Source organism: Montipora foliosa, chromosome 1 (genome assembly GCF_036669935.1).
Source record: "Montipora foliosa isolate CH-2021 chromosome 1, ASM3666993v2, whole genome shotgun sequence".
Classification (NCBI taxonomy): domain Eukaryota; kingdom Metazoa; phylum Cnidaria; class Anthozoa; order Scleractinia; family Acroporidae; genus Montipora; species Montipora foliosa.
The window spans coordinates 8,933,953-8,945,335 of record NC_090869.1 but is presented as its reverse complement, the minus strand read 5'-3'; the positions used below and the strand labels follow the sequence as shown (position 1 = coordinate 8,945,335).

Genomic DNA, 11,383 nt, shown 5'->3' with positions numbered 1-11,383 from the left:
CGAAACTGGTATCAATGGAAGCCGACGTTGCGCCCTTTACCCCCCTCCCTCTGTCAGTGCTCCGTTTAAAGGGTATTAAAGCTATAGTTACACGGATAAGAGGGAAGTCGAAACAGACGTTGGAGCCACCGAGGATCGAACTGGGGACATCTTGCTCCGAAGGCCGCGCACCAACCAACTGAACTCCTATGGGACTTACCTCCAATTTGGTATTCCACAATCTGGGTTCTCTGCTCAATGAAATTGTAAACCTCTATGTATGCATTTCTTTTTTTATAATACATACCACATCTTCGTTGTTGATTCTCCTGTCAGTGGAACCCCATTTGATGAACATGCATAAGCCAGATTTTCTCCGACGCTCTGTCCTCTTTCAGCTTGAGACGAATGTACTAGTTGACCCATGTTTGCTATTTTCTGTGCGTATGCCTTGGCCTGGTTCGATAAATCTCGGTCTAGAGTCATATCCTGAACTCCATGTACCTTTCGGTATTTATTGTGAGTGTTCAGGGCTTCTTGTTCGAAATCTGAGTCCGCTGTTTACAAACAGATAATTTGTAATAGTAATTGGACTGAGTGGAGTAAAATGGCTTTGAATACCTTCTTGTGTGAAACTTAAAATTAGATTCAATCTCTTTTGCAAACAGTAGTAAAACAGCAAGAAAGACTCGCACACCCAAGTGCACGTAATGGACGCGTACATGACGTAGGTGTCCAATTACAAGCATCTAATTTGGAGTTGTTCAAATTGGATACCTGTAATTGGACACCCACGCGATCGCGCGCCAATTACGCGTCAAATAGGCGCGCACAGAACCAATCAGATTCAAGAATTTTGTAATAGTTATGATTAACACAGTTATCAATATATGACTGTTGTCGCACTTTCTTAATATATCTGCGTTACACGAATGATTAATTAATGATATGAAGAAACAATGCCACCTCCATTAAAAATATACTGACCTATAGAAATCACTTATGTTTATTTTGTTACCAATTAAAATCTCAATTTGTTTTCTCCTGCTGAATTTTCAAATTCTTGTTGGTATAATCAGCATTTTTATATCTCCCTCGCGAATTTGAATATTTGATTAGGTGCGAAAACTATCGCTTGGAAACTGTCTTTTATGACCTCGCTCATAACGCTAAAAAAACCATTGCCTTTGAATAAACTGCTCTTCTTGTTACAGTCCGCTGGGCCCTTCCGTACGTATCAGGTTAATAATAATGACAGCTGGGATTGCTAGCTCTAAAAGACTGGGTTAATGCACAGGTCCCTCATTTTTTTTTTCTTCCCCGAAATTTGGATTTATGCGCAGGTCCTAACTTCCTTCTTCCCAGACATTTTAAATCAAGTAGGAATAAACCTGGGCTCAAAGAGGATTCTTACCCTGAGGCTCGTTAGAATCGACGCTGCTTCCACCCAAGGCTCCTCCCCCACCTCCCGTCGATGGACTTGGGTAAGGACTTGGTTGTGGTGGACGAGGACTCCAACTTGGCCGTTTGTTAGGTCTTCTCCACCATTTCCTGGTGGCCTCATCAAAATACATTTCATAACCATTGACCTCTGTCTTCACATCTCCTTGTGTTTCGCTACCAACGCCTGTCAATGATTCGTGTGTCTGGTTGTAATAGTTTTTGTTCTGACCATGAATTGGTTTATTGTTTAAAAGACTTTCTCCCACACCAAAAACCGTCTTTGGGGCCTGCTTTATAATAATGTTTGAAAGACCTCCCGATTTTTGTGTCTCGTTGTGGTATCTCTGATGATCTTGGATTAGTCTGTTGTTGAACAGTGGGATACCTTTGGCCATCTTGAAAAAATACACTATCGTCTGGTTTTTGTTGTCGTGGTCATTTTCTTCACCTTTTTTATTTCTTGGTTCTTCGGACCCTTGGCTATGATAATCCCTTTCTGTATTTCGTTGACTTTTGTTGGCTCTGATAGGCAGGTAACCAATGGTAGTCTCTTTTGCCTGCTCTGCTACTCCAACTTGAAATTCAGGCTCCATGTGTTGACCTCGTGAAAACGAAGCCTCGCTTGGTCTAAATGAGACGTCTTTCAGTGACTGATTTCTAGGTGGGTTTGAGCTGGTTTGCCGCATTCGGCTGTACTGAAGGTAGTTTTTGCCTTCATTCATATAATTAGATGAAAATTGAGATGTATTGGTGTCTGGCGACGACCCTCGAAATGCTTCGCGTTCCTTTTCATTTGAAGAGCCTTTCAGAGGGTTAATCATAGATGGCGCTCTACCACCTTTGTTGTAAAACATTTGTTTGATAAATTTTGGGTTCTGTGCTTGTTCACTCCACTCTTGGGTCAAGGTCTCATCGTTACTCAATGCCCACTGAACGGGCCTACCTCGAAACATATTTCCTTCAAGCTTATGTGATCCCTCTGGTGGCAAAGATTCTTCTTTTTGAAGGGCTCTTAAAGGGTTTGCTGGATTTTCCTCGGCGCTACTTGACCATAGGTTGTTTGAGGCTTCCTGCCGGTCCGTCAGATACTCATCTCTTGATATAATCGGTGGTGGATTACTTCCTTCGCGATATGAAGTCGAAAGCCTTGAGCCATTTGCGCCCTCGCCAGGAGAATATTCCGGTGTCGACTGGATCGAATCCCCTTTTGGTCCATCTTGCCTTTGTTTAACGCTTTCATCACTCTCCGAAGATATCCACGCGTTCCCCGCTTCCTGATTAGGACCCCTTTCATTGTTGTCCATTGTATTTTCTTGACCAGATTTTGGAGCTTCGGTATTAATTGGTAACTGGGTAAACTGCTGTCCTGATGAATCCTTTTGGTGAAATGAAGTTTTCTCAGACGAGGGTACTGAGGATGTCTTTTGATGACTGTCTTGTATTTCCGCACTCTGCCTGCTAAAATCCGAAGGAGTGCTTTCGACGTCCTCGTTTGATGACTGAGAAGATTGATAGCCATGTTCATTTGAGTATGTCTTATGTAAAAGAGGACGCCTAGCTAACGTTACAGGTCCATTTTGTTGTAACGATGGCCCTGTACTCATCGTTTTTGTTAGTTCCTTATCAAAGGAACTTAATATTATCTTATGTGGTCGGAGCTGATAAGTTGTACCGTCCATTCTATGATGCGCTGTATTGGAAGGTGCAGTATTTGCGATCGGTTCTGCCACGGAATAATGAGTAGAGTTTACATCTGCGCTTTGCTTTTGTTCATGACTGATATTCTGTTCTTGAGGCTGCTTTTGATCCTGAGCATACGGCAAATTATTAGATTTGTGAGAGAAATATGTCTGTTTGTTTCCTTGTGATGTGTATTGGTGTGCGAGGTTGGCTTTGCTATCGGGAGCCACTTTTTCGTTGTTCAAACTGTTCGTGAAAGTACTATCTGATCCTTCGGGTAACCAATATGTACTGTCGGTTGGTTTTCGTGCCAAATTGCTGTCGCTTTTATGCTCTGTTTCCGTCCTTTCAAAATCCGTGTTGAATGTATGGTGTCCATGGTCATAAATTACACTTCCATGGCTAAAAGAGTTTGGGTCAAGAATGTTTGATTCTTCATCGTAGGATTTCAGTGCAGAATGGCTGCCAACGCTACCTGTATTTTGTATTGAATGATGCTGCACCTGTGCTTGTAGTGGACCAAAGTTATAGTATGATTCTTCTTTTGTTGTGTATTGAGATTTGTCCACTGAAGGATGAATTTGTCGGTATTCTTTATTCCAGTCTTCGGTTGCATTTTCTGATGATTTGGATGAAAAAGGCGCCTCTCCTTTTCCTTGCTCTAGAACTGAGACACCCCCTTCTGTATGACTTTCTGTCTGTCCTTGGGCAATCCCGATCTGTTTGTTGTGAACTTCTTCGTTTTTATCCACCGATGGTTTCCCGAACCCTCCACTATTCCGATCTTCCGAGCTAACACTGTTAGGGCCCGAAGCATCATGGCTCTTGGGAGCTTCAGTGATGGCATATGGTGATCCATTCAGTAGTGGTGTTCCTGTGAATAATGCCTCTGTGTAGCTGTATTCGCGCTCCGATGGAAGACTAGAGGAATATCCTTGCATTGAAAGCGACTCATCGGCTGGTTTTGGTTTTATCTCAGGATGTTTAGCTTCACTGATTGTTTGCCCTGCATTTGAGGATTTGTCTTCATCGTGACTTTCCTTTGAGAGAATCATACTCAAGCTTTTGTGGTGTCGTCCATCATCAACAGGGTTTCCAACAAGTAGAAAATAATGTGACTTGTGACCTGGTATGGATTGTTTCTTTTGGTGCTTCTTAGAGGATTTGGAAATTGTTTCATGGGCTTCAATGCAAAAAAGAAAACATATATTAACAATAAGGCGCCTTGCATCTTAACGGAAATATAGTCGGGGAACCTCGCTTTTCGAATTCCTTTGCGTAAATACCAGCTGTATTAGGGAAGCCTTCACATTCCAAACACTTCTCTATGAAGTACCTTTCTCGTTGAATTTGTCGGATTTGCAATAAACGTATGATCGAGAGCTCAGCACCTAACACAGGAAGGATCGATACCCCCTTTTTAAGACTAGAAAATATTGTATATAAGAGTACATGAATCTCAAAGAATGCGAGAGGAACTTGGAATGCTCGCTTCCTAATGATACTACAAAGTACTTACCAAGGATTGCCAAGAGAAAGGCAAGTTGTAGCTTGAACATCTTGTTCGGTTTAACCGTAGGACGATGTACTAAATTTATTTTTACAAAAAGGAAAAAAAAGAACCTTCCTTTTTATAAATAATTACCCGTCAACATTTAAGCGTCAGACGAGGAGAAACTGTTTCACTAGGTGGTCATTTGAAAACTTCCGTTACACCTGCATTTGATTCTTCATCAAATTTTGTTTACACAAGACTGTAAAGATAGACTGGAATCAAATGATTGCCGAATTTTTTCTCACCTACACAAAACCTTAACTTTTCAAAACGCAAACAAAAGCTTTATTAATTGTTTTCACGGTATTCATCTTCTACAAGTATCACGTCATACTTCTTTCATTTGCAAACAGGTGAGGTCGCTAAACTCGAGTACTTCGTAACCTCCAAGCTATGTCATACTAAGAAACGATCGTTGTGATGAACGTGTTGGAGGAGGTGTTGCCATCATTTGTCGGAATGATTGTGAAATAAGATATCTTAATATCTGGAGTTTTTGTGGAACGTAATTCAAACAGGAAACTCCAAATACTATATAGGAGTTGTTTATCATCCTTCAGATTCAGTATATCTTGAGAACGACTTTCTAAACCATCTGTCTGATCGTTGAGAATCAATCTTGTCCTCCGAACCCGATGCCAAAATTATCATTCAGGAGATATATCTTAACCAGCTCAATATGCGAAATCTGAGAAGTCAACACAACCTCAGTTATTGTGGTGCAGATGATTAAGAAACCTACAAGAGCTCAAAATATACTGGACGTATTTCTCACGAACAATCCACATCTCTGAAAACCTACAACAACTTTTTTCAAGGGCCTTGTAAGATCTGACCACATGGCCGTTATTATTTTGGCCAAGCCTGTAAGGGAAATCATTTTCATCAGAGATACCAGAGAGCATCACAATTAATTAGATGGACCGGCAGCTAGAAGGCTGGGACTGGTACAATGTTTATAGTTGCAAAAATGCTGGTGATATGGTTTATCAGCTGAATAGCACTTAGCAAAAGTAGTCATCCTCTCGAGATCCACCTTTTATGTCTCCATTGATTAATATTTGTGTAGACTGAGAAAAGAAAAAGAAACATTATGAAGCATGAATGCCTGAAAACTCCTATTTCCAAGAGATAAATTATACTGACCCACAGTATTTAACACCTCAACCACTACATATTCCTTCGTGCAATCGTATCCCTACAGTTACTGTGAGCTCCGCCGGTTCGATGGTCCTTAACACACCAAAAGCGAACTGCCGTTGGGCCCTATCAACTTCCAAACTGGCTATGGACAGATTTCGCTGACCATCTGCACTAATTGTCACCAGGATCTTTAAGACATCCATCGAGCAGCAGTCTGGGTCTACCCTCTGGAGGCTTGCAAAGATAACACCTGTGTTTAAGGATTCACCAGTTACAGCTTGAATGTAACTGTGGTCCATTTCCCTCAAAAACATAATCGTCAGAGTATTTGAAAGATTAATGTTTAAACTTGAGATTGCAGACAAGTTCAACGACATAATTGGCCCGTGATCTAATTTGCCTATAACTAAAATGCCAACAAAACGTTGGATGGCAATGCTGAATATGTTCGCATCCTGTCATTTGACTTTAGTAAGGCATTTGATTTGGGTACCACGTAAAATAGTATGCCATAAGCTGAAATCAACCAACTTCAATCCATACAGTATTAACAGGACGATAAGGGCAGTTGTTGAGGATGTCATATGTCACTTAGAGTTGTCCCTCAGGGCACAATCATGACTTGGAGCAGTTTTGTCAGTTTTCCTTGATGGTGAACAATTATTTGTGTTGTCGACCCAACAAATAATCGTCTGGTGAAGTTCGGTTTATCTACCGATAAATAACATTTTCTTATTGACTGGGATTTTAATAACTCGGACAGCCCACTGGGAATGCGATTTTGCATTCTTTTGGGAAAGAACTTGGCGGTTAAGAAAGATCTCAATAAAAAAGCTGCAATCAACTGAACACGAGCAAGGAAGTTGATTACAAAAAGATTGCGGCCCGTAGCTGATTGACAGATCTCAGTATTAAAACAATCAGAAACAAATTAGTGAAGTCTTAAATGTTAGTTACTACATGTGAAAGAGGACCACGCGGTCACGGGACCAAAAAAGAAAACCTTCACATCACAGCCTGGTCGTAATCTAAACATAAATTTAAAATAATTATAATGATGCCCCGTAATTCGCACTCTTGCCTGATATTCTCTAGGTAAGTGTAAATCAGTACAGTTTTGACATAGTCTTGCACGTGCAAGTTGCCAGTCCTTCTGTGGACATTTACATTATTCAGGTGTCCGGGTCTGCAGCTGTAAAAGCCGCCGGAAACCTCAGTAACAAAACGTTTGTAGTTTCCTATAACAAGCCAGTTTAGGACAATATAAACAGAAGACGTTTCTGTGTTTCAAGGTATAGGTATACGTGTGCAATTCTATCATTTGATTTACGTAGTTTGTCTTTTAATTGAAATATTTTTCGATGTCGACGACTGACCCGATCCAATTTTTACCTTGAGAAACGCGATGAGTTGTAAAGTACTCTTCAATTAAAGTTATCCTGCAGCTGAGGGACATAAAAAATTGACTATTAAGACGGTTATTCATTTCTTGTAAGGTCTTTCAAGTAAATCACAAGCATGAAGCTGTTGGTGTTCCCATTTCTCAGTCTTTTCATCCTGCTCCTATTTATACAGTCTAAATCTGAAGGTAAAGAGGATTAAAAGTCTCAGTTCTCCTTGTAGTAGTGTAACTCAGGTTTTGAATGAGACACAGGGTATTGCTGTGGATACTGATAAATATGTTGCAAAGAAGCCGTACATTGTTTGCAATTAAGGGAAGGCTTACAAGTTCCCGTCGGTATATATACAGGTCATACAGTTACAGCGTTTATGAAGTAGAAAGAATCAAATTGGATGAAAAGTGCACTCAATGCGTTTCGTTTTTTACTCCGAAACTAAAAAGATCGCGCTCACTGGGTAATATGAGTTTGTGGTCTAAAGGCCTGGCCAAACGCACGCAACATTTTCAACATTTTCAACGCCACATATAATGTTTTTGTGCCCCAGGCCTCTGTCATTCAACAAATGGACCTTGCGCGCATGCCCTTGTGAAACAATATACAAAAATTTGGTTTTATCAACGGAGTTGATAATGTAAATTGGCCACCGTACAGAGATTCTAAAAGCAATGTTGCGTGAACGTGGCCAAACGAGTGGAACATCATGAAACATCCAAAATGTTGCACGAAAAATTTGACCGTTTTCAAATTTGATTCAACATCATACAAAATGTTGCAACATATCGCAACAGGGTGGCAAAACATATGCAACATGTTGTGCCCAGCAATGTTGCAAAGTGTTGTGTCGAAATGTTGCGAGCGTTTGGCCAGGCCTTAAAACAGTGATGTCGTGAAAAGTGACGACTAAATTAAGGTAAAACAAGAGGGAAATTCTACAAAATCCGAAATCGGTGGTCTAATGGCCCTTTCCCTCGAGTTCAAATCACCAATTAGCTGTTTCTACCACTTGGATTATCTTTATGTAAAATGTTCCTTTCTCAGTTGATGTTTCCAGCTTATGTAAGATTCTAGGATGAACGAGTACGAGTTTTGACTACCCGTTTTAGCGAAAATAACTAGGAAATTTATCACCCGCACGCTTAATCTTACTCTTTGTTAGCTGTATAGGTTGGTCAGTTATTCTTACTGCTCTTATTGCTGGTAACTGACACTTTTTGTTGATCGAAAAATGCCAAAACTGCTACCGTGTTGTTGACTTGTTTTGTCACGACGACATTTTTGCAAAACCTCTACTACAATACTGACGGTATCACGTTTTTCTTTTTCCCACCAAAATGACGCTGCTTTGCTCGCGCTCACTGTTGGTCTATGAGAAAATCTTGTATTCGTAGTCGTTCTCGTCCAAGAATCTAAAGCTCTATTGTTGGTCGTAAAGCTCCCTCCCTCTCTGGCTTCTTTTGTTAGCCCCCAGTGTCGGGGGACTGAAGGCAAATCAACTATACAGGACCCTTACCATTGCTTAACTTGTTCAAAGGTGTTATTTCCTACATAGAAAGTATATATGAAAGTATGATTTCTTTTAAATGCTATTCCAAAGTACCTTTGAATTTTTGTTGGTGGCTTTTCATTCAACAAGTGACGAATGATTCTGAGGAGAAGTGTGAGTCCGATCATAATCTCAGGTATTGTGCCACGAGTTGTAACCGAGGAGATTGCTCAGATCACCTCACCCGGCATGCCCTGCGGCTCAACTGTGCTGCACCTGTCCAATGTAAAGCAGGTCAGTTTACAAAATTCTCAAAAATATTGAGCGAGTTTGAAATTTCTTTGTACGGTAGCAGGAACCGATGAGTAGGAGTGAAAGACAGTTCCGGTTCGGTGACACTAGCTATGACGTCAAGTAAGTTTCTCGTGATTAGTCATCGAGCTCCTGCGGGAGCCTCTTTCTCCGGAAATTCAACGAAGAAATAAATCGGTCTGTGAAAACGCCTTGACAGGATCGAATATAGGGCTGTTGTTCGCTCGTAGTCAAGGACTCTTGACGGTCGTCATTTCACCATATCTACAAGTCATTTTCCATTTACTTTAGCTAGCTCTCACTTATTTTTCATAGACAGTACAAGAGGTCATGAAATATACCTTCGCACAGTAAATAACTCTTCAACCATCATAAATTACTCACAGGTCCGCGCTTTTATTCAAAGGAGAGGCCAAGGGAGAAGCCCAAAAACCTCCACCATGCCCACTTTTTGAACGTCGTCAAAAATATCGTTATAAATGCGCGATAATTATATGCTATTTAGGGATTTAAAACCATGCAGCAACTATCCAGGAATCAAAGTGGTGGATAGAGGATGCAAGGAAAGTTGTTTTTGCTAATGAAATGTTCTCAGTACGTAGTTCGTGTTCTCGTCGACGTCGCTTAAACTGGAAATTAAAACGTAATAAAAACGCAATTGGAGTGCGCACAGACTCATTATTTTTCTCAATGCTCTTGTCACTTTATCAACCAGTAGACAGCACTAAAGAGCTCAAGTTCCCATTCCCACGCATGGTGTCCCAAATAGAAATAAGCTCCCTGAATTAGGCGAGGGTATGGCTAGTACTTCCAGTTAGGTAATATGATTGGTTATTTTTCTCCTCGTTTTCACGTTGAAGGACAAGCGTGGAAAATAGAAACGGACAGGGGATTTTGTGCAAAATGTAAGACGAAATTAAGTACGTCCCAATCTAGTTTATAAAATTGAAATAAATATCTCCAATCCGTTTCATTTTTATTTGTAGTGCTCTCTTTGGATTCTGATTTCACATCCTGACTTGAAAATGTTTCAGTTGGTTTATCTCTTCCGCTGAACTGTAGTTGAAGGGCGCTTATCACAGTATTGCGCATGTCATCATTTTGAGCCAATAGGAAGGGACATTATAATTTGTGTGGGAAATTTACACGGACGTGTAACACTTTCTCAGTTATTAAAGCCCGTCGCAAACTAGAGCTATCAGCTTAGCAATGTTGATACGTGCCTTCGGCGCCGAATATTCAACATGCTGAATTATTTTGCGCACAAGTGAACATTTCTTCCAAGTGTACGCGCATGCAAAGCCACCAGCTTACAATGAGGAAAATACGCATGCGTATTTGGCGAAATGTCGCCATATTTACTTGAAAATATTTGTAACACGCATGCGTATTTGCCTCATATTGTAAGCTGATGGCTTTTCACGCTCGCACACTTCGAGGAAATGTTCACTTGTGCAGAAAATTTTTCATCATGTTGAATATTCGGCACCGATGGCACGCGTAAACATTTGCGCTCAAAACACCCCCGCAAACAAGGGGAACTTACTTATGCCAACAGTCAAGAGTGAGACTTTGCTAAGCCGATAGCTCTAGTGTGCGGCGGGCTTCAGCATCACTAATAAGCTAAGGGCTGAGCGAAATTTTCACGCGTTCCTCTAAATTTCCCGCACGCATTATAACCTCGTTTCCGACGGTGATATTCGCTACGGCTATAACATGCGCATTACAGTTTACAATATTTACAATATGGAGATAGTTATGCAACTGGACAATTTCCTTCGGTTTCGTTTTGTTCGCTGTTTTGGCCACGACCATGCACAAACCACACCCTTTTTTCTAAAAGAAAGCTAATCAAAAGTTTCGATTAATTCATTAATTTATTCAAAAGTCACTTGGTGAACCGCGGACAAAGATTGTGCATGGTCACAGTAAAGATAACATGAAGCGCAATGTCACTGTTCTCCAGTTTCATAACCAGTCCATTTATATGGACTATGGTTGAGCACTTTCTCTTTGTCAAGAAAAAATAACGGTGAAAAAAAGAAAAACGGCTGAAAACCAACAAAAACAGAACACTGTGTTTAACTTATACTTGTACTTTATTTTTGAGGCCAAACGTTTACACCGCATTCCGTGTAAACAAAGATAACTTGTCTTAGGGCATATCAGTTTGCCCAGCTGATACTTTCTGCATCAAAACTGTGCATTCTTCAGAACAATACATCGTCACTAGGGTTATTTAAAAGACAGCAGGCACTCCTAGTGCATCTATTAGAACAGGAAGCATTACGAATACTGAGAACATTTCAAAAAAAAAAAACCTCCTACACTGATACCAGCTTGTACATTTTAAGGCAAGCGAATGACGGCAGGAGAGGTCATTTT

The 11,383-nt window shown here is 40.6% G+C and overlaps 1 protein-coding gene across 1 annotated transcript in view; it reads right to left on the bottom strand.

The window, feature by feature from the left end:
- LOC137972479 (uncharacterized) overlaps positions 1 to 4,951 on the bottom strand; it is a 7,141-nt gene extending 2,190 nt beyond the window's left edge. Inside the window, exons 1-3 of the mRNA XM_068819264.1 lie at positions 4,622 to 4,951; positions 1,394 to 4,285; positions 287 to 536 (exon numbers count right to left, since the gene is read on the bottom strand). Of these exons, the coding sequence (XP_068675365.1) occupies positions 287 to 536; positions 1,394 to 4,285; positions 4,622 to 4,661 (3,182 nt within the window). The 5' untranslated portion in view covers positions 4,662 to 4,951. The remainder of the gene's footprint in view (positions 1 to 286; positions 537 to 1,393; positions 4,286 to 4,621) is intronic.
- Between the last annotated feature and the right edge of the window lie 6,432 nt (positions 4,952 to 11,383).